Below are 24457 nucleotides of genomic sequence, written 5' to 3'. Positions count from 1 at the left end.
CAATGTGAGCTTCAGTGCTGTTTTCACACTGTTATGAGAATTTCCTATTGAAGTCAATGGGAGATGGAAATCACTAATTTCTTTAGGCTTTGGCGCTTTTTTTTTGCCTGTGTGAAAATACCCTAATAGTACAAAAAAACGTTTCGCCCTTAGAAATGTAAGAAAAAGTATCACTGACATGACAAAGGGGTTGTTAGGATAATTTTTTTCTCTATTTAATGGTTTTCAATGGTGCGAGTGGCCACTTCCTGTGTCCCACCTGGAGCTCCAATAAATATTTTCTGAACAACCCCTTTGATAAGAATTCGAAAAAGTTCCAATCAAATTACGTTTAGGTATTGTACATATATCTGCATTGCGACTGTACATGTACACACACATATATATATATATATATAATTTATAGTATTATATTACACAGAATAATTAAGTGACATATATAGTCCCAATCATAGACGTTTTATATAGAGCCACCGCATGCATCAGAATTTATATATTGAACCATATGCATATAACTAGAATTATAGTTTCAGTGTTTCTAGTAAGGAATACAGTGTTAAATACCTCCTCCTGTACAAAACAAAACTGACTGCAAAAACACAGTGTGCAAAAGTTTCATATAGTAGACAGAAATGCACATCGGTGTGCATGGGCCCTAATGCTTAAAATAAATAACACAACAACAGTAAATAAAAAATAACTAAATGCTTTAAATTATATTATAAATTAACATTTTTATTTTAGTCATCAATAGGCATATAAAATAATAAGTAACTAGTGACACAATGTTATAACAACTAGAAACACAATAGTGTAATTCAGTAACAGATTAAATGAATGCACAAAAAAAAAAAAAAAAAATACATAAAAAAATGATAGAGTGCTGTCAGCAAAATGGATGTTCTCACAGTTTCAGGAGCAAGATGAATCCCCATGAAAGCCTTCAGATATTCTGCATGCATGAGGAGCGCAGCCATTTAATACACTGGCACATTAAAGTACTCATGTCGGGGCTACAAAAGAAATTCAGGTTCAAATGCAACATCAGCCAGAGGGCAAAGGACACACAGCTAAAGACTGTGCAGGGGGTGGGGAAATCACCGGATGCCATGAATCAGGAGTGGCTGCTGCACGAGCCAGAAAGGGTTAAGTTCATTTGACTGATTGAGGTTAATAGGTTTGATTATCGAGAGGTATTAGGATGACACAAACGCCCCCTTTCCCAACCAGGTTCAACTGGACATTTTATATATCCCTGGTGTAATAACAAATGTGTATGAACGATATACAGTATATTGGCTGAATGTAAAATGAGTTTCCATGCTAAGATAACTCAGAAGTGTATTCCTAATACTAGGGCTCTGTAACATGACAAACTTGCAAAGACACTAAAGCAAAACACGATCGATCTAAATTGCAATATCTTTAAATACAATTACCGGTAAATGATAATTTTAGGATGTGGGGACAAACTATAGCGTTCTTCAATGGATAAGAACAGTACAGAGAGCCAAAGACATTACCATAAAGGAATCATACTAGTAGGTATTTTTCTATCTGCTCTACTGTGACTTTAAAATAGTCCCCCACTTACCTGGGTCTCTGATGGTTCATTGTGAAAGCTGAGCATGCCCTCTGAGCGGTCCTATGATCACAGCTTACATGAAATGCTAGTGATATATATAGATCGTACAAAGTCCTTTGTATATGGACCCTGATGTCAAATATCCACTACAGCAAAAGAATGATCACTGTCAAAATATTTTGTTTCATCATTTAAACCCTTAACGACACAGGATGTAAATGTACATCCTGGTGCCCTGGTACTTAACGCACCAGGACGTACATTTACATCCTGCACATGACTGCGAGCACCGGAGTGGTGCTCGTGTCATGCACGGCAGGTCCCGGCTGCTATCAGCAGCCAGGGACCTGCCGTAAGGGCGAACATCAGCGATTGCGCTGATGTGTGCCATTAACACCTCAGATGCCGTGATCCATACAGATTACGACATCTGCGGCAGTGTGTTCGGTAAAATGGACAATGGGATCGCCCGCGGCGCTGCCGCAAGGATCCGATCATCCATAATGGCGGACGGAGGTCCCCTCACCTGCCTCTGTCCGTCTCCCGGGTCTTCTGCTCTGGTCTGACAGAAGATTGCTGATAACACTGACCAGTGCTTTGCCTATGCATAGCACTGAACAGTATTAGCGATCAAGTGATTACTATAAATAGCCCCTATGGGGACTATTAAATGGTAAAAAAATATATATATATATTAAAAAAAAAAAAAATTAAAAATAATGTGAAAAATCATCTCCCCCAATAAAAATGTAAATCATCCCTTTTTCCCATTTTGCCTGCAGAAAGTGTAAAAAAAAATATTAATAAACATATTTGGTATCGCCTCGCGCGTAAAAATGGCTGCTTTCTTGTCACAAAATATTCAAAAATGTATTCAAAGTTTCATATATGCAAATGTGGTATCAATAAAAAGTACGGATTAGGGCACAAAAAATGAGCCGCTTATCCAGAAAAATGAAAAAAAGTTATAGGTGGTCAAAATAGAGGGATTTTAAATGCACTCATTTTGTTAAAATGTATGATATTATTTTAAAGCGGTACAAGAATAGAAAAGTAGGTAATCATGGGTATCATTTTAATCGTATTGATCCGTATTGATTTTAATCGTATTTCTTTTGAATAAAGAAAACATGTCATTGTTACTGTAAATTGTACGGCGTGAAAACGAAACCTTCCAAAATGTGCAAAATTGCGGTTTTCTTTTTAATTTCCCTACACATAGTATTTTTTTTAATTTCGAAATTTCGTCATACATTTTATGGTAAAATAAGTGATGTCATTACAAAGGACAACTGGTCGCGCAAAAAACAAGCCCTCATACTCGCCTGTGGATGAAAATATAAGGGAGTTATGATTTTTAGAAGATGAGGAGGAAAAAACAAAAATGCAAAAACAAAATTGGCTGCGTCCATAAAGGGTACCTGTCACCAAACTAAACTTTTAATATATTGTTTCTTATGTAATTATAAGACACTTTGCTATTTACTAGCTGTTAAAATTCTCAACCTTTATAAGTTTTTAACGTGAAAAAACGGCCACTAGATGGCTCTGTTCTGTTCCCTGCGCAAGTTAAACAGTTAGTCTGGTCTCCTCCCGGCCTGGCAGGAGACCAAACACAGGAAGTGCCTGCGGGGCATGGCGAGGCACAGCTCTCACAGGCTTCAGTGACATCAAGCCTGCGAGATCTGAAGTTTTTAGCTGTACCATTTTTGTATTGACTGGACTTAATGATCACTTTTTATTCATTTTTTCATGATATAAAAAGTGACCAAAAATACGCTATTTTGGACTTTTTCATATGTGTACGCCATTGATCGTGAGGTTTAATTAACGATATATTCTTATAATTCCACACGCGGCGATACCACATATGTTTATTTTTATTTACACTGGGTTTTTTTTTATGGGAAAAGGGGGGTGATTCAAACTTTTATTAGGGAAGGGGTTAAATTATCTTTATTAACTTTTTTTTTTAAACTTTTTTTTTTAGTTATATCCCCGTAGGGGGCTCTAGCACTGCACACACTTATCTTTTACATCGATCTTTGTTATCTCATAGGAGAATATTGATCGATGATTCTGGCGCTTGACTGCTCATGCCTGGATCTCAGGCACTGAGCCGTCATTCGGCCATCGGCGACGCAGGAGGAAGGTAAGGACCCTCCTTGTGTCTGCCAGCTGTTCGGGATGTCGCGATTTCACTGCGGCGGTCCCGAACAGCCCGCTGAGCTAGCTGGGAGCAGTTTACCTTCACTTTAGACGCGGCAATCAACTTTCAATGCCGTGTCTAAAGGGTTAATAGCGTGCAGCACCGCGATCAGTGCCACGCGCTATTAGCCATGGGTCCCGGCCATGGCCCTGCATTATAGAAAGGGAGCGGACTCAGGCCCGTACAGGTACGTCCTGCATCCTTAAGGAGTTAAAGCTTGGAAATTTTTGTTAAGGGCAGGAGGGGTGTTAAGGAATATAATCTGAGTAAGGCTGCATTCACACCTCGTTTTTTACATACGGGTGCCGGATCCGGCTGGGGGAGGGGCAAACTGGGCACTGCCGTACCCCAGCCGGATCAGCCCGTGACTCCATTTACTTTAATGAGCCGACCGGAGTCAAACGGTGACTCCGGTCGGCTTAGTTTTGACCCGTATGCGGTTTCCTGACTGGACCTAAAACCATAGTATACTACGGTTTTAGGTCCGGTCCAAAACCGGATATGGGTCAAAACTGAGCCGACCGGAGTCACCGTTTGAATTCGGTCGGCTCATTAAGGTAAATGGAGTCACGGGCTGATCCGGCTGGGGTATGGGAGCGCGCCGATTTTCCCCTCCCCGAGCCGGATCCGGCACCCGTATGTAAAAAACGAGGTGTGAATGCAGCCTAAGTTTAGCAAATATGGTTTGATGACAGGTACTCTTTAAAGGGGTACTCCGCTGCTCAGCATTTGGAACAAACTGTACTGAACGCTGGAGCCGGGAGCTCATGATGTCATATCCCCGCTCAGCGGAGTACCCCTTTAAGGCTAAAATGGGCTGTGTCTTTAAGGGGTTAAATTAGGGAGTACTTGTACTCGTGCAAATGTCCCCTATACCTAATACTATATCTGCCAAAGGGACCCCAGCCAGCAAGTATTATGGAGGTGAGGTAGGACCACCACACTCTCCGTGTGGATTAAAAAGTTGCCAGTTTGGATGGCTGTCTGAGCCGCTCACTCTCTAATCCACTTGCTAGCCACAAGACACTTCTCCTGGATCCCAGCAAATGCTCCCAAAGTAGGCCTCAGCTTCAGGATGTGGCCTGCATCAGGAGCGTTGCCTGACCTCTACCCTGGCGTAGACGGAATGATGTGACTCTGCCTGCACCAAAGCACAGGAGGATGCAGAAGTTAAGTCTCAGTGGTACGACTCTCACCGATCAGCATGTTAACCCCTATGTTAACATATTTTTTTTTTGTCTCTTTGTTTTAAATAAAAAGCCCACCCCTAATAAAACTGAAAACACCCTCTTTTTCCCATAACATGATGGCACTAGGAATGCTCGGACATGCGCCATCTTAATAGATGGCCATGCATTTCCGTGCAGATTCCGAGGACAGAATTCACATGTCGATTCTTTCTGCGGAGGATGGAATTAAAATTTCTGCCATGTGCACAGTGCAGCAGAATCACATGAAACACAACTGGACTGTGCTGCAAAAAATTATGTGAATGAGGAACTTTTTCCCCTTTTAACTGGCCTCATACTTGCTGGCAAGGACATACTTTTGTTTCTCTTGCTTCTTTCTTTAGGAAATCCCTTAAACACATATTGGTTATATCACTAATGAAAGCAATGACGGAGTATGGAAAAGCAGGCAAGACAAATGGTGGAACGTTTCCCTTATATCCTCTATCAATGAATAGAGTTTTTCTACCACAACAAATCACAGTCTGTAATATATAAAAAGCACAAATGTGACCTTCCCAAAGGTCATTCTAATGAAAGAAATAGCCCAAATCAATATGTGTTTCCAGTGGGGCTATAGCTCAAATATACTATGATATAGGATATTTACTCTGGTTTCCTACTATTGGCAATTTATATTGGAAATTACCTACAGAAGTTGTCAACATATGGTAATGAAAAATACCACACCGATCCCATCATTTATGTCTAAATGATATTGTGTACATCTGCTTTGCACTCCTTGGATGTGTGATGGAAAGATAGCACAGCTCATTCCATTACCATAATAATGATAGTTTTTGTAAAGCTGCTGCTTTTGGAAAATGATGCGAATCTGTGATAATGGGCAGTTTACCCGCTGCATAATGTAACACAGGAGGCATCATTAATTTAGACAGAAAGGAGCGAGCACACAGGCAAGACACTTGCTATGGAGACTGCTAAGGAACATCACCAATCCATCTTCATAGAGGTTTCTCCAAGGTTACCTTCTAATATACTTGGGTTTGCCACACAATTCTATGAATCGTAAGAAGCTATTTTACTGCTGTTATATGGGAAAATAATTGCCTAAATTTAGGCGAATGTATAATAAATATATTAAAAGATGGAGAAGAAATAATGTTTATGCTGCATCCATCACCAATGCAAGCTGGCTACTATGTCTTGTCACTACAGCTGTACTGGCTTTAGGAAAGGTCCTTCATTTTGGGCAATCCCTACTTGTTAGATGGGTTAATAGGCTAATCACACCATACCTTCTTTATGGGACCCCCTGCGATCAGCCGTAATCTGGAAACCTGGCAGTAGGTGTTTAATTTCCCGTCACATGGGAAAATTACACAGCGCCCTTTCAAATCAATGTGTTGTCTGGGTTGTGCATGGACAGTTATGCCAGATTGAGATGTGCTCTTTGTAAGCCGTTCTCTCCTCTGGCCAAGAGATGAGGATCCTATTAAAGGGACCATCCCCAAAACCTTTACATTTTCTAACCCTTTAAGGCACCATGATGTACCTGTACATCATAGACTGACTTACATAAAGGCTCCATGATGTACAGGTAGGTAATGATTATTGTGAGTGTACAGGGGCTGTGCTTATGAGATCAACAGCAAGAGTGAAGTGGTGACTATCAGCCAGTATCTAAAAAAAACCATGGTTGTTAAACCCCTCATATGCCGCAGTGGAAAGTGACAGCTTATATAGGTGGTTAGACAATGGGAGCATCAGCACCTCACAAATACAGCTACACTATCAGGAAAAAAAAAAGACATGACTGCAACAATTTTATTCTTGTTTGGAATAATCATGGCACTACAAACACTTACAACATAGGTCTTTATTAAAAATGTTTTTTTTTTCTTCTGTTCTACAGCCTCTGCAGTATCCTGGTATTAGTAAGGTCAGTGAGAGAAGCTAGGTATAGTTTTTCTTTAGCTTTTGATTCTTGAACCTATTTCTGAGCTCATTAGTCAAATCTGATGAGGTCATACATCATCTTAAAAGTTCTTCAGGGGAGAGAGAGCTGATAAGAATAGCTTTTCTGATGGACTTCACTGATAAAAGGATAGTGCAGGTGGCGTCTGAACAGGAAGTAAACCGGTTTTTAATGAGGAACTATAGGGGAAGTTCTCTTTTTTTTTTAATCACAATTGTATCTCAAGTACAAAGGAAGAGTGGTAAAAAAAAAAAAAAAACTTTCATCTATATCCATAGCCTTTAAAGGGGTATTCTACATCTTAAAAAAAAATTTAAAGAAAAAACCTAACCTTACCTACTACTGGTTCCCAGCTAGTGTCATCAAAGCTCTGTTCCTCCTTTTTAAGTTATCTACAGCTTCTCTCTTCAGACTGCTTCCGTGATGAGTGCTTGGAGCAGGGCCTGTCCGCTTAGCCAATCAATGGTCACAGCAGTATCAGCCAGCGATTGGCAAAGCAGGAAGGTCCTGCTCTAAGCTATTATCTAGGAAGCATGCCAAATAAATGAGGCGGCAGGGTACCAGAAAATAAACTGGGGGGGGGGGGGGGGGGGGGGACCAGGGGTAGATAAAGTATAGGGTTATTTTTTTTCCTAATTTTGCAAGGTCTTAGCAACATACACATTTAAAAAAATAATACAGAATACCCTTTTAAAGGAAAAAATTTGTGTGGTCCTTGACGGGTTAAACAAATATGCTATGCATTAGGTAATTATGACAAACATTTTATTTCATTATCTATGCAAGCAATTTAGGAGCCTTATGTACATTTTCTATCCTTTATGTAATAAAGCAGTCCAGGCTAGACAAATCCCAGGAGCCAAGTTGTAGCCATCATGAATACTGCTAGGTCCTTTGAGAAAAATGAAACTTCCAGCATCAAAGCGGGTCAAGCAAAGCTCTTCCTTCATTTACCCATTGTTCAATCTCCATCAAAGCATAATACAGAATAACTAGTAGTTATTCTGTACCATGGTTGGAGGCTTATTTTAACAAGGGATAAATGAAGGAGGAATTTTTCTTGAGCCGCTTTGATGTTGGAAGTTTCCATTTACTCAAAGTTGAATGGCTGCGGCCTGCCGAAATAGTCAAGTCCATTAACATCATGGGTTAAGGTGCAAAAAGCGGTGAGCTGACCTACCTGTTTTCTTTTCTTCTTGGTATTTCTACGTTTGTCATCTTTTTTGGTAGTTTACTATTGTCATCTAAGTAACTTCTTATTGCCTGGCTAATATGCAGTAAGGTCATGGGGGGTTAAAACGTCCTCTTGCTAAATATGTTATAACAAGGCCTTCTTAAAACAGAGGATATTTACATGCTTACTCCCCACACACATCAAATAAATTATTCCTCATTCTGGAATGTTGGGTGTGTACAAAGAGGCCTACAAAGAGTTCCTTAACCCCTTAAGGACCAGGCCAATTTTCACTGTAGGACCAGAGCGTTTTTTGCACATCTGACCACTGTCACTTTAAGAATTAATATCTCTAAAATGCTTTTACTGAATATTCTGATTCTGAGATAGTTTTTTCGTGACATATTCTACTTTATTTTGGTGGTAAATCTTCGTTGTTACTTGCATCCTTTTTTGGTGAAAAATCCCCAAATTTCATGAAAATTTTGAAAATTTAGCATTTTTCTAACTTTGAAGCTCTCTACTTGTAAGTAAAATTGATGATATTCCAAATCTATTTTATTTTTCTTCACAAATACAATATGTCCACTTTATGTTGGCATCATAAAATGGACATATTTTTACTTTTTGAAAAAATTAGAGGGCTTGAAAGTAGAGCAGCAATTTTCAAAAAATCCATGACAATTGCTAAATCTGAAGGGACAGATGTTACAGAACTACAACTCCCAGCATGCCTGGGCAGTTTAGGCATGCTGAGAGTTGTAGTTTGGCCACATCTGGAGGGCTACAGTTTGGGCACCACTGTAACAGTGGTCCCCAAACTGTGACCCTCTAGATGTTGCAAAACTACAACTCCCAGCATGCCCAGACAGCCTTTGGCTGTATGGGCATGCTGGGAGTTGCAGTTTGGCCTTCCTAGTGGTTGCCAAAGTAAAGATCACATTACTTTCACTTTCATTTCCCCATTTGAGATCATAACCATCATGTTGCTGACTTGTCTGAAGAATTTGTTGGGAGTTCCGAGCAACAAGCTGGAGAATATGTTCTATCCAATATGCATTTTCCTTATACTTTACATTAATCTAATATATACATAATCAGTTTCACAGCAAGCAGATAAAGTGTTACCACACAGAGAAATTGGAGTTCTGTATTCCAGAACCATGAGTGTATTAGGAAATTAAAGGGGTATTCCAGGCCAACATTTTTTTTTATATATCAACTGGCTCCGGAAAGTTAAACAGATTTGTAAATTACTTTGATTAAAAAATCTTAATCCTTCCAATAGTTATTAGCTTCTGAAGTTGAGTTGTTGTTTTCTGTCTAACTGCTTTCTGATGACTCACGTCCCGGGAGCTGTGCAGTTCCTATGGGGATATTCTCCCATCATGCACAGCTCCGGGATGTGACATCATCAGTGAGCAGTTAGACAGAAAACTTCAGAAGCTAATAACTATTGGAAGGATTAAGATTTTTTGAATAGAAGTAATTTACAAATCTCTTTAACTTTTTGATATATAAAAAAGAGTTTTTGCCTGGAATACCCCTTTAAAAGGAAAACTGTCACCAAGTTCACCCAGACTAAACCCAATACACTGGGTTATAATGTGAGTGAACAGTCCATACATGGGTCACTTACTTTTTTTTATACTTTCTTGTCGCCAAGTTGTCGTCCACTAAAGTTCCACAGTTTGCCCTTCACTTGCGCTCTGAAGGCGCAGGCAGCCTTGCTTTGTGTCCAGAGGAAGGGGCCTTAGCCCGCCCCCTTGTTCGCATATTCATTTTCCCCCTGAGCGCAGCACGTCGGGAGAGCGCTCTGTGCCGTGTAACTGTGCATGCACCAGTCCCTCGCTTCACCCGAAAGTTGGGAGTAACGAAACTTCAGAAAGAGGTACTTCGGCGTGTAGCGAGGGACCAGTGCATGCGCAGTTACACTGCACAGAGCGCTCTCCCGACATGCTGCGCTCAGGGGGAAAATGAATATGGGAACAAGGGGGTGGGGTAAGGCCCCTTCCTCCGGGACCCAAAGCAAGGCTGCCGGTGGGGTACCCGCCTTCAGAGCACAAGTGAAGGGCAAACAGTGGAACTTTATCAGACGACAACTCGGCATCAAGAAAACATAAAAAAGTAAGTGACCTATGTATGGACTCCTGTTCACCCACACTATGTTCACATAACATTCTGAAAACCACATCATATGCATCCTATTGTTTATCTGTAATGTGCACTTAAAGTCTCACTGTCACTTCGAAAAAATTTTGATGTGTCACATGAGACATGTCAAAAGTTCTGATTGGTCGGGTTGCCGAGACCTCTAGTGATCAGGAGAATGAACCAGGAGAAGTACGCGGCATTGCTGTTCACTCCCCAGCTCTAAGCAATCTCCCTGTTCCATAGACATATGATAGAGCATCGAGACAAAGCTCCGAGGATGGGAATGAACAGCAATGTTTTGACCTTCTCCGAGCTCATTCTTCTGATCAGTGAGGGGTCTCAGCACTAAGACCCCAACCGATCAAAAGTTTTTCTAACTGACAGTGTAAGTTCACACTGCAAACTCAAATTTCTTGTCAATTACAGATGAATGCCTTTTTTTGCATACATTATACACTAGAAAATAGGCTAGTTGGTTAGGACATGGCTAAGCCCCACTGAATAGGGCTAGTCTAGGTTCATAACTGTGGCAAAATCTGCAACAAAGACTGAAATACAAGGCAGAAATCCAAGTGCACATCTCGGATTTCTGCTATGCATCCTTTGGCGCATTTTTCTGATCGAAGAATAAGCTGTGTGAACATATAGTCTTACAACAGATCCTCACATGAAATGTTACATGATTTTCTGTTAGACCACATCTGCAAAACTAGAACACACACATTAAAAGAGAAACAAAAAGTAACACTGATGAACCGGTCCACACATTGATATTAAAAGCAATGATAGGATCAAAAGCTACAAAAGCAGAATTTTATTTCAGAACAAGTGCAACAGGGTTCTCCTAACAGGTGTAAAAGAGCCAACCATGCCTTGTTGCAAAGCTCTATGATCCAAGCTCCAGGCCATGAAGTGCATTGAGAGACACCATAATCATGGCTACCCAGAACATGTATACACCCTGTTCCAAATTATTATGCAAATTCTATTTAAGTGTCACAAAGATGAAATATTTTGTTTTTCAGTTTAACTGATGGATGGCATTGCATCTCAGGGCTCTTTTGATCACTGAAAACAATCTCGGACACCTGTGATAATTAGATTGCCAGGTGATACCAATTTAACCCCTTAAGGACTGTTTTTGCATTTTCATTTTTTCCTCATCACCTTCTAAAAATCATAACACTTTCAATTTTGCACCTACAAATACATATGATGGCTTATTTTTTGTGCCACCAATTCTACTTTGCAGTGACAGTCATTTTACCAAAAAATCCACGGCGAAACGGAAAAAATAAATAAATCGTGCGACAAAATTGAAGACAAAATTTCATTTTTAACTTTTGGGGGCTTCCGTTTCTACGCAATGCATATTTCGGTAAAATAACAACTTATCTTTATTCTGTAGGTCCATACAGTTAAAATGATACCCTACTTATATAGATGTGATATTGTCGTACTTCGGAAAAAAATCATAACTACATGCAGGAAAATGTATATGTTAAAAATTCTCATCTTCTAACCTCTATAACTTTTTTATTTTTCCGTGTATGGGGAGGTATGAGGGCACATTTTTTGCGCCGTGTTCTGAAGTTTTTATTGGTACCATTTTTGTATTGATCGGACTTTTTGATCGCTTTTTATTCATTTTTTAATTATATAAAAAGTGACCAAAAATACACTATTTTGGACTTTGGAATTTTTTTGCACGCACGCCATTGGCCGTGCGATTTAATGAACAATATATTTTTATAGTTCACATATAGACATTTATAGTTCATAAATAGACATTTTCGCACAGGGCGATACCAAAAATGTTTATTTTTATTTACACAGTTTTTGTTTTTTTATGGGAAAAGGGGGGTGATTCAAACTTTTAATAGGGAAGGGGTTAAATGACCTTTGTTAACTTTTTTTTCCACTTTTTTTTTTGCAGTGTTATAGCTCCCATAGGGACCTATAACACTGCACACACTGATCTCCTATGCTGATCCCTGCAAAGCCATAGCTTTGCACGGATCAGTCAGATAGGCGGTCGATTGCTCAAGCCTGTAGCTCAGGCTTGGAGCAATCAATCGACAATCGGACGCCGCGGAGAGAGGTAAAGAGACCTCCGCCTGCGTCCCAGCTGATCGGAACATCGAGATTTTATCGCGATGTCCCGATCAGCCCGACTGAGCTGCCGGGAACCATTTACTTTCATTTTCAGACGCGGCAGTCAACTTTGATCGCCGCGTCTGAAGGGTTAACAGTGCGCGGCACAACGATCGGTGCTGCACACTGTTAGCCCAGGGTCCCAGCTATCGTTAGCAGCCGGGACCGACCCTGTGTGATGCGGGGTCACGGCGTAACCCCGTTTTTCACACCGGGACCGGGCTTAGGGCGTACAGGTATGCCCTAAGTCCTTAAGAGGTTAAGGATAAACTACTAAAGGTGGGTGTTCCACATTATTAAGCAGAGCTCCATTTTCAAGCAATATAGGGAAGAAAAAAGGATCTCTCTGCTGATGAAAAGAGTGAAATAGTTCAATGCCTTGGACGAGGTATTAATACATTAGATATTTCACGAAAACTTAAGTGTGATCATCGCACTATTAAGAGATTTGTGGCTGATTCAGTGCACAGACGGGTTCGTGCAGATAAAGGCACATTGAGGAAGATTTCTGCCAGATCCATGCATCGGATCAAGAGAGCAACTGCTAAAATACCATTACATAGCAGCAAACAGATATTTGAAGCAGCAGTAAATGAAGAAATAAATCCTGCACTCACTGCGTCCACCGCTGCAGAAGAGGAGGCTTCATGGAGGGGTAAGGTCGACAGACGGGGGCTCAGAGGCAACGACCGGTGGTTCCGTGCTAATGAGCACCTCTTCCGGCCTCATTCTCCTTCTCTGCAGAGGTGGACGCGGTGAGTGCAGGATTAATTTCTTCATTTACTGCTGTATTTTTTCATTCTGCTTATCCGTGCACCACAAGCACCACCCCACTATTCCACAATATCGAGCTGTCTTCACATGGAACCAGTTTCCAGGTGCTGGATCAATTAATCCCTGAAGTTTGAACTGTGCCTCCTCTTCTTTTTTAGCTAAGATATTTGAAGCTGCTGGTGCCTCTGGAGTCTCACAGACATCAAGGTGTAGAGTCCTCCAGAGTCTTGCAACTGTGCAAAAACCTTCTATTTGGCCACCACTAACCACTGCTCACAAGCAGAAATGGCTGCATTGTGCAGAAGATATATGAAGACTAATTTTCAAACAGTCCTGTTCACTGATGAGTGCTGTGCAAACTTGGATGGTCCAGATGGATGGGGTAGTGGATGGCTGGTGGACGGCCACCCTGTTCCAACAAGGCTGTGACGTTAGGAAGGCGGTGGTGGAGTCATGGCCGGAATCATGGGAAGAGAGCTGGTCGGACCCTTTTGGGTCCCTGAAGGTGTAAAGATGACCTCTGCAAAGTATTTGGAGTTTCTGACTGACCACTTTCTTCCCTAGTACAGAAGAAAGAACTATGCTTTCTGTAATAAAATAATCTTCGTGCATGACAATGCTGCAAAGAATACCTCTGCATCAATGGCTGCTATGGGGATAAAAGGAGAGAAAGTCATGGTGTGGCCTCCATCCTCCCCTGACCTCAATCCTATTGAGAACCTTTGGAGCATCCTCAAGCAAAAGATCTATGAAGGTGGGAGGCCGTTTAGATCCATACTGCAACTCTGGGAGGCTATTCTGACATCTTGCAAACAAATTCTAGCAGAAACTGTCCAAAAACTCACAAGTTTAATGGATGCAAGGCTTGTGAAGCTGCTGTCAAATAAGGGGTCCTATGTTAAAATGTAACGTGACCTGTTAAAATGTTGTTAAAAGTTTGATTGAAATAGCTTTTGATTTAAGTAAATATGCTGCAAACACAACAAATGACAATTTTCACTTCTTTACAACCTATAAAGGATTTTGAAACTTTCTATGCGTAATATTTGGAACAGTGCATTGTAAGTTTTTTATGTTAAAAAAAAAATGTTATCATTAGAAGGTTTGTTCAATTAAATTTGAATTGTACTCAATAGTTGATAACATGAGAATTATGCTGACTGTTATTTACATAAATTATTTAGGTAAATGAGAAAAATATAATTTGCATAATAATTTGGAACAGGGTGTATATGGATGACAACATTCATGTATATCTACCTCCAGGTGGAAGTGCTCTGTAAAGGAATCTGTCACTAGGTTTACGCTGCCCTAGTAATAGAGTCTCTTTGATGAATAATGTGCATATCTCTGTGGAATATATCAAATGTGTGGACAGGAATCAATTGAAGTTAAAAGATCCCATTCATCAAATCCTGCCATGCCAATACATATCAGCGCTGAGCACAATACCCATTCCCTCTTTGTACATATATAAGGTAAGTACTTCATGCATCAGTCCCTGCACAGCACCCAGTGTTACGCGTGCATTAGAACACATCAGTGCGTAGTTACCAGACATACAGTGATGGGGACTATCACAACATATCGTCTGAGTAACCTCCCCAGTCTTCATTCTGGCTCTACAAATATAAAACCGGAGGTTGAAAATAAGGAATGAGAACAAAAACAAAAAATTATTAAAAAACATTCCATGTACGACATGCCCAGTATTTCCAAGTCTATGAGATCAGCCAACCATTATCTAATGTGTATGGGAAGGACAAAGGGCTTACCTGTACTCTGCAGTCTTTGGAGGGCCCATAGTGAGGGAATAGAGCGGTCCCACTGTCGCTGCATTCACTCAGGTGACCCCGTTATTGTGATGTGGTGACCCTGTGTTTAGACACCACTGGTCAGATACTTATCCCCTATTCTATGCGAGGACTTGGTCCCCTATGGATTTTAATGCTGGTTTTAGCAGAGAATTCTTGAATTTAAGCAAGTCCCCTGAATGGCACTAAATCTGATTAAAGGGGTACTCCATTGGTAAGCTATTATTATTATTTTTTCATATTAACTGGCTCTAGAAAGTTAAACAGATTTGTAAATGACTTCTACTTAAAAATCTTAATCCTTCCAGTACTTATAAGCTGCTGTATACTACAAAGGAAGTTAAGTTGTTCTTTTATTTCTGACCACAATGCTCTCTATTGACACCTCTGTCTGTGTCAGGAACTGTCTCCATAGCAAACCTCTTCTGCTCTGGACAGTTCTTGACATGGACAGAGGTGTCAGCTGAGAGCACTGAAAGATATTCAAAAAGAAAAGAACTTCCTGTGGAGCATACAGCAGCTGATAAGCACTGGAAAGAATAAGATTTTTTTTTTTATAGAAGTAATTTACAAATCTGTTTAACTTTCTGTCCCCAGATCATTAAAAAAAAATAAAAAATCCACTGGAGTACCCCTTTAAGGCTACGTTTACACACATGTAATCTGCTGTGAATTGTCCACAGTGGGACTGTCCGGAGCAGGATAGGTTTGCTATGGGATTTGCTCCTACTCTGGACAGTTGCCCAAAATGTTTTCCAGTGGAGTACCCCTTTAATCATGACTGAACAGTCAGGTGGGCGGAGCCAAGGCATGAAAAGTCACGGACTGGCACACTTCTGCTCTCTATCTCCACTATCTGTCTTTCAGTACAGAGCCCTGACTGTCAGGAATAAACTTGATATTCAATGTTTTAAAAGCACAGACTTGCAAAACAATGGTACTGGCAACACAACCCATGAACAACAAAGGCATTATTTTCAGAGAAAAGCAGCTATGTGCATATTACCTTATACAGACATTGACAACATTGTTGGTCTCTTCTGTTAAAGACCAAAAAACCCACAATGCTCTTGAAATAACTTGAAACTGACAAAAGTAATAATGAATAAAATGTACTGAAAATTATGATGAAAATCAGAAATTGTTTTTGAATTATGGTTCAACAGAATCTTTTTGAAAGATTAAATAATGAAACTGGCCTGGACATAAATGCTAGTCCCTGAACTTAAAATTTTGTTGCACAACCTTTTGCGCCAGTCACTGGAATCACATGATTTCTGTAACTCTCAATGAGACTGCACTTTTCTTCAGGTATCTTGGCCCTCTTCTCATAAGATACTGCTCCAGATGTCTCAGGTGTGAAGGTGTCTTCTCCAGACTGCATGTATCTTGGCCCACTCCTCAGAAGATCCTGCTCCAGCTGTCTCAGGTGTGATGGTATCTTCTCCAGACTGCAGGTATCTTGGCCCACTCCTCATAAGATCCTACTCCAGCTGTCTCAGGTGTGATGGTGTCTTCTCCAGACTGCAGGTATCTTGGCCCACTCCTCATAAGATCCTGCTCCAGATGTCTCAGGTGTGAAGGTGTCTTCTCCAGACTGCAGGTATCGTGGCCCTCTCCTCATAAGATCCTGCTCCAGATGTCTCAGGTGTGAAGGTGTCTTCTCCAGACTGCCGGTATCTTGGCCCACTCCTCATAAGATCCTGCTCCAGATGTCTCAGGTGTGAAGGTGTCTTCTCCAGACTGCATGTATCTTGGCCCACTCCTCAGAAGATCCTGCTCCAGCTGTCTCAGGTGTGATGGTGTCTTCTCCAGACTGCAGGTATCTTGGCCCTCTCCTCATAAGATCCTGCTCCAGCTGTCTCAGCTGTGATGGTATCTTCTCCAGACTGCAGGTATCTTGGCCCACTCCTCATAAGATCCTGCTCCAGCTGTCTCAGGTGTGATGGTGTCTTCTCCAGACTGCAGGTATCTTGGCTCACTCCTCATAAGATCCTGCTCCAGATGTCTCAGGTGTGATGGTGTCTTCTCCAGACTGCAGGTATCTTGGCCCACTCCTCATAAGATCCTGCTCCAGATGTCTCAGGTGTGATGGTGTCTTCTCCAGACTGCAGGTATCTTGGCCCACTCCTCAGAAGATCCTGCTCCAGATGTCTCAGGTGTGAAGGTGTCTTCTCCAGACTGCAGGTATCTTGGCTCACTCCTCATAAGATCCTGCTCCAGATGTCTCAGGTGTGATGGTGTCTTCTCCAGACTGCAGGCTTCAGCTCCTTCCACAGATGTTCACTAGGATTCAGATCAGGGCACATAGAAGGCCACTTTACAATAGTCCAATGTTTTGCTCTTAGCCATTCTTCTGTGTTTTTAGCTGTTGTGTTTTGGGTCATTATCCTGTTGGAGGACCCATGACCCCCAACTGAGACCAAGCTTCCTGACACTGGGCTCCACATTTCGCTCTTGAATGCTTTTTATAGTCTTGAGATTTTATTGTACACTTTATAGATTTCAGAGTAGGTACAGTGTACTTTTCTTTCTATGTGGTTTTGTCTCATCTGTCCAATGGACATTCACCCAGAAGATTTGTGGCTTGTCAATAAGCATTGTGGCAAAATCCAGTCTTTTTTTTTTTTTTATGATTTGCTTTCAACAGTGGTGTCCTCCTTGGTCATCTTCCATTAAGTCCACTTTGTCTCAAACAGCGATGGATGGTGTGATCTGACACTGATGGACCTTGAGTTTGGAGTTCACCTCTAATGTCATTGGAAGTTGTTATGGCTCTTTGGTTACCATTCTCCGATTTGTCATTAATTTTCCTTTTGCGGTCACATACAGGGGTGTTTCTTACAGTCCCCGTAGACCTTAAATGGGCACTGTCAGATATAAAAACTTTTGATATGTTATAAAGCATTGCAAAACAATATGTTTTGCAATTGCTTTAATCAGAAAATTTTCAGCATTTCATGCTGAAAAAGCCAGTCAAAAAGCTGGCCACAAGAGGTCTCCCTCCCTGCTAGGACATATACCAGTCTGGTGTGTCCAGCGGTCATCACCTACGTCATGGACCCTTCTCTTGATTGACAGCATGTCCAGCGCTGCTGTGCTCCTGACCCCCTCACTGCCTGTGTGAGCGTGTGGCTGCTGGGAGTGAGCGCGTGCACGTACATCAGTGCCTCCAGCAGGAGCTGCTTACCGCCGGACAAGGCTTCGCTAGCGCCCCCACCACCCCCTGCCAGAAATCCCCAAAGTAGTGTGGGTGTTCCCACCGAGCATGCCTGCTCTGCACCTGCCACACCACCACTCCTCCGGGGTGCTGTGGCCTCCCCCGCCCGCAACCAGTGCCTGACCTGCCCACAGTGCCACTGATCCCTGCTGGATGACAGGTGGCTTTGCCAAGAACCGGGTGCTGGAGGGGGTGATCGAGCGCTACCAGCAGAGCAAGGCGGCCGCCCTGAGGTGCCAGCTGTGCGAGAAGAACCCCAAGGAGGCCATGGTGATGTGCGAGCAGTGCAACGTCTTCTACTGCGAGCCCTGCTGCCTGTGGTGCCACCCATCCCGGGGACCCCTGGCCAAGCACCGCCTGCTGCCCCCTGCACAGGGCAGGGTGAGCCAACGCCTGTGCCCCCGCAAAATCTCCCCCTGCACCAACCACGAGCTGGAGAACCACAGCATGTATTGGGGGGTGGGATATATAGGCTGTCAGGGCATGATAGGAGTTGTAGTTTCAGAGAGTAAGAGGTTAGGGAGAGAACATGTGTGTATATATTTAGTACTGTTTCATATATTTGTATATGTTCTCTCCCCAACCTGTCACTTTCTGAAACTCCCATCATGCCCTGACAGATATACAGGCTGTCAGGGCATGATAGGAGTTGCAGTTTTATTGAGGCTGGAGAGTGACTGTGGGGGGGGGGTCAACTAAAACTAAAACTCCCATCATGCCGTAACAGTCTGTATGCCTGCAAAATTATGTAAGGTTGGTGTGTGTAGCATAAAACCAGAGAGGAAAGGGTTACAGATGAGAATGCTATAATTGGCTGACTGACAGGCTCCCTCCAGAGACCAGTGACTCGGAGCAGAGAGAGGGAGGAGTGGTGGTTACCCCAGTGAGGAGAAGAGAGGGACCCTCCCCCCTGCTTGTGGTGAACAACTTTTACAGTGAGCAACCTCTGCAAGTAAATAAAAAGGTCATTCTGAGAGAGATATAGGTCATAGACACATAAAAATTACATGTACATGATCAGGATGAGGTACCGAGCAACATAACAGTTGTTTTTTTTTTTTTGGGCTGATCTGACAGGTACGCTTTAAACCACTGAATAATATGTGTAACTGTAGTCACAGGAACATCAAACTGCTCAGAGATTGTCTTATAGCCTTTACCTTTACCATGCTTGTCTACAATATTCATTGTAACCTCTTTAGCTTCCTTAGGTCCATGTTAAATGTGGTATACACCATGATACTAAACAGCACAGTGACTATTTTTAACCATTTAAATAGGCGACTGACTGACTAAATGTTTATTCTTTATTACTTTTGTCCGTTTTAGGTTATTTCAGGAGCATTGTGAGTCTTTAACAGAAGGGACTAGCAATGTTGTCCTAACATGTACGACAGCTTCAGTCCACAATGTGAATTTTTCGGATTCCAGCATGGACAGCAGCCTGATATTGTTCAGAATAACCTCCCTATAAGACTTTGACAAGCTAAGACCCTCATCTGTACAATGGACTTTGTAAAAGCAAAAATTATTGCTTTTTCAGGAGGTGAAACCAGAGAACATAGTTAAAGAGGTACTCCACTGGCCAGTGTTTTGAACAAAATGTACACTGGCCGTCACTCCCCTCCCATAGACTTGCATTGAGGGGGCGTGGCCGTGACATCACGAGGAGTGTGACCGACCACCGCAGCGCCAGTTTAGTACCCCTTTAATCCTGGCAACCAATCTGAATTACACACATTGCAGATCTGCTGATGCATACAGAATAATCTGCTCAACACTCTTTGGACCTTAAAAGATGTTACTGAACAAAGAGATAATGATGAATACCACGGGTCTTTCCCTTGACAATCAGTTTTATCCTTCACTTGAAAATGACAGCGGAAATCTGACAGGCTGCCTGAGCTGTGCCATCTGAGAGGGTATGGGAGCAGGGACACCCACCATCATCCAGAATGACAAGTGTAAGCACTGACTTCAATGGAGAGAATTACCTATGCACATAAACCTTCCTACTGAGATCAATAGGAATTACAGATACCTACAAGTGCAATCTAAATGTCAGTAGATGTTATCAGAATGCTCTTATATGTACAATGTAGTAAGATAAAATGTATGTGCACACGCTGAAAAGAAGAAGCACCACCAAAAAGGCATAGTCTTAGTATAGCATAGGGATCCTTGTACAGAAAAGGCCCTTTTACACATGCGATTATCAGCCAAATGAGTGATCCTAAATACGCACAATCCTGATCATCAGCCTGTATAGAAAGATCAGTAACCAGCACATTTAAATGGCCTCGGCTGTCCGGCCATGCTGGGAGTTATAGTTTTGCAACAGCTGGAGACACCCTGGTTGGGAAACACTGGCCTACACTCTTTATGTCATTCTAAATATATAAATAAAACACAAAAGCACACACACACACACACAGTGATGCTGATCAAAATATAAATTGATAAGTTACAATTACTTGATCACGTGTAACACAAAATGATTAAAGAATCGTACACAGGGACAAACAAAAGCACTGGAAATGGTAACATAATGCTACTGCTTCTCTCTTCATACACTCTTTTAGTCATGGATTTTTACTTAAACAGGATCTATAGTCTGACTATGATGTTCTATGTAAGAACAGCAGAGAACAGGGACTTAACTACTACTACTCAAAATAGCACAAAATATAGAAAATAAATATGGGGAGGCACATCACACCAGTAAAAATCAAGTCAGAACTGTCCAAACTAATACCTATACCCCATGTCTGGAAAAGGGAGAAAAAGGCTGTAAAAAATGGGCCCTCTAGGGATATGAGCACAAATATTTTATTATCATAATTATGATCATATTATTATTGTTATTATGTTTATCAAAATATTTGTGCTTATATCCAATGTTCCTAGAGTGCCAAACTTTTTCAGCATTTTTCCAAAATATAAGAGTCATGATCAGAGAATGCAGCGGACACAAAGGGGTATATCTTAAACTGGCTGACCTGACTTGTGCCACATTCATTATGACTTTAGACCCTTGGAGTCTTTCTCCACAAGGGGCGTGGCTTGGTGGGAAGTGGGCGTGGCTTCCAGGGAAAAAGACGTTGCGTATGTTTGCCAAAAAAGGAGGTGTGACATTTTGAGGTGAAGTATGCCAACTAATTGTTGATCTAAACATGCCCCAAATTTATCAGACAGAATGGCCCTAATTTACTAAGAGTGAAATATAGTTTTTTTGTGGGGTTTTTTTCCTGACAGGTATTTTTCCACAGTATTTACAGATTTTTCCCTACATTTTGCCTTTTTTTTTTTCCTCTTAAAACGCATGAGCTGAAACTGTTGGGGCCACGCAACTATCCCCCTGGCAGCAATGTACCTTCTTTGGGATTTCTGAGTGAAATGGAGAGTTGGTCGGGTTTTTGGGGTTTTTTGGTCGCACAAAGCGTGTGACACAATATGGACGCATAACCCAAGGAAAAACTGTCAGAATCCCATTAGTAAATGACCCCCCCCCCACCCAATGAGTGTGATAAATTTGGTGCAATAATAGACTATGTAGTCTGCAATTCAGAATAAGTAAATCTGGACCACAGTTTAGGAGTATGGTGTATTCATAAGAGGAACAGCCTGCCTGCTCCTTTCAGCTGTGATCGATGGCACCGGCATACGCCGCAGCACTGTCAATCACTGCGAGGAGGACAGAAGAGGCAGAAATAGTGCTATCCTTATAAATACACCAGACTTATACATTGTGTGTCCTCTGATGGCTACTATAACCTAAACCAGTGGTCCCCACCCAGTCCTCAAGGCCCACCAACATTGTTTTTTTTCAGTTACTCCACTGGAATTAAACAGGGAAAAATTCTAATCTTGGACTTTTGGTGGGCCTAACAGACTGGATTGGGGGATGTCTGACCTAAACAGCACAATATTTTTGGGACATTCTGGCTAAAATAAGTGTGCCCCTGTCCCCAAACTATACTGCCATTGCATAGGGCAGCATAGCCTGACAATAGATCCCCTACAATTGTAAAACAAATAGGGAGAAATTTATCAAAATCTGTGTAGAGAGAAAGTTTACTAGTTGCCCAACAAACCAATCAAATTGCATCTTTCATTTTGCAGAGGCCTTTTGAAAAAAATGAAACAAGCGAACCGATTGGTTGCTATCAACAACTGGTCAACTTTTTCTCTACACAGGTTTTGATAAATCTCTCCCATAGTGCTTTCCTAACTCCAGGTGTCTATTTTAATGTTTACAACCTTCCTTGGCTTTCAGAAAATTTGTCAAGGACTTATTGTAAGCAGTAGACGCTGCCTATAGAAGATAGCAGCAGAGCAGGAAGAAGAGAGCAAAACAGAAAAGGGCGCCCTCATCTGACTGGTACTGTGCACGGCACTATGGGATATGACAGTACATCAATGTAAGGGCAAGATCATTTACACGGCTCATTACTTGATCATTGTCGGCCGCACATCCTGTTACATGGGGAGATGTATGGCTGACTAACCAATGATTTTAAACCTGCTTAAAAAGATCAAAACACATTTTGCTCATTCATTGGTTGATTGTTAGGACGATGACATGGGGCAATATCGGCCTCTTTGGCCCATAATCACTCTGTGCAACAGAGTACTAATGATTAGAGATGAGCAAACTTACAGTAAATTCTATTCGTCATGAACTTCTCGGCTCGGCAGTTGATGACTTTTCCTGCATAAATTAGTTCAGCTTTCAGGTGCTCCGGTGGGCTGGAAAAGGTGGATACAGTCCTAGGAGACTCTTTCCTAGGAATGTATCCACCTTTTCCAGCCCACCGGAGCACCTGAAGGCTGAACTAATTTACGCAGGGTAAGTCATCAACTGCCGAGCCGAGAAGTTCGTGACAAATCAAATTTACTGTAAGTTCGCTCATCTCTACTAATGATAGGTAGACTTTAAGGCTACAAAAGTGCATTGGTGCAGGAAAGTGCCCAATCCAAACGTTGTTGAATACTACAGGGGTCATAACTCTATAGTGTGACCAGTAAAATGTCCACTAGCAATTAAAGGGGTACTCCTCTGGAAAACATTTTTTTTTAAATCAACTGGTGCCAGAAAGTTAAACAGATTTGTAAATTAATTCTATTTAAAAATCTTAACCCTTCCAGTTCTTATCAGCTGCTGTATACTACAAAGGAAGTTCTTTTCTTTTTAAATTTCCTTTCTGTCTGACCACAGTGCTCTCTGCTGACACCTCTGTCCATTTTAGGAACTGTCCAGAGCAGGAAAGATTTGCTATGGGGATTTGCTTGTACTCTGGACAGAGGTGTCAGCAGAGAGCACTGTGGTCAGACAGAAAGGGAATTCAAAAAGAAAACAACTTCCTGTGGAGCATACAGCAACTGATTAGTACTGGAAGGATTAAGATTTTTAAATAGAAGTAATTTACAAATCTGTCTGGCAACAGTTGATTAAAAAAAATAAAAAGCTTTCTAGTGGAGTACCCCTTTAAAGGAGGTCCTGGCTCCACTACAGCCTGCAGACCACACACAGAGGCGACTGATGGTCCTCCGCAGACATCTCACATTGCCATGTTCCATTGTGTCTGATTTTTACATGATCTTCATGATCTTCGTTACGGTCTTTTCGAGCATACAATAGTGTTAGCTCAAATACATACTGCAATTTTACTGTATAGTGTATCTTTTTAAAGGGGTATTCCGGGCAAAAACATCTTATCCCCTATCAAAAGGATGGGCTCGCTGCTGGGAACCCCTGCGATCTCACGGCAGCAGCCTGCATTCTATGTGTAGTTGCATCTGAAGTTTCGGAAACCTCCGGGCTTCCGAGACGGGGATGTGACATCACGCCACGCCCCCTCCATTCATTTCTATGGGAGGGGGCTTCACGGCCGCAGCTACGCATAGAGGGGGCTTCAGACGCAGCTACGCATAGAATGCGGACTGCTGCAGGGAGATCGTGGGGGTCCCAGCGGCGGGCCCCCCACGATTAGACATCTTATCCCCTATCCTTTCGATAGGGGATAAGAACTTTTTGCCCGGAATACCCCTTTAATGTTACCAAAGTTTATCTTCAACTAAAGATAAGTTTAACCTTCAGGAGACTGTCCATATGGTGGATTGTTCTATTATTTAGTGCTAGTATAGTAGCTAGCTTTGCCAAACCATCTGCTTTTCTAAACCAGGTATCCTCATTTTAGTCCAG

At 41.8% G+C, this 24457-nt stretch overlaps 1 protein-coding gene across 5 annotated transcripts in view; it reads right to left on the bottom strand.

Moving 5' to 3' along the window:
• The window catches only part of AP1S2 (adaptor related protein complex 1 subunit sigma 2), a 129604-nt gene that overhangs the window by 42745 nt on the left and 62402 nt on the right, over positions 1–24457 (bottom strand). The window contains exon 5 of one of the 5 annotated variants that reach the window (XR_008889060.1): positions 14994–15093. The exons of 3 other annotated variants lie outside the window; for them this stretch is intronic. Coding sequence is in view for 1 of the 2 variants with exons in the window: in XM_056559245.1 (XP_056415220.1) it covers positions 978–1013 (36 nt within the window). In the remaining variant the exon portion in view is untranslated. Of the gene's footprint in view, positions 1–742; positions 1014–14993; positions 15094–24457 lie in introns of those variants that run through there. One more of the 5 variants, XM_056559245.1, reaches the window with a different exon arrangement.

This window comes from Hyla sarda, chromosome 2, assembly GCF_029499605.1.
Source record: "Hyla sarda isolate aHylSar1 chromosome 2, aHylSar1.hap1, whole genome shotgun sequence".
Lineage (NCBI taxonomy): Eukaryota > Metazoa > Chordata > Amphibia > Anura > Hylidae > Hyla > Hyla sarda.
Note: the sequence above shows the minus strand (reverse complement) of the source record. Positions and strands in the feature narration are given on the sequence as shown.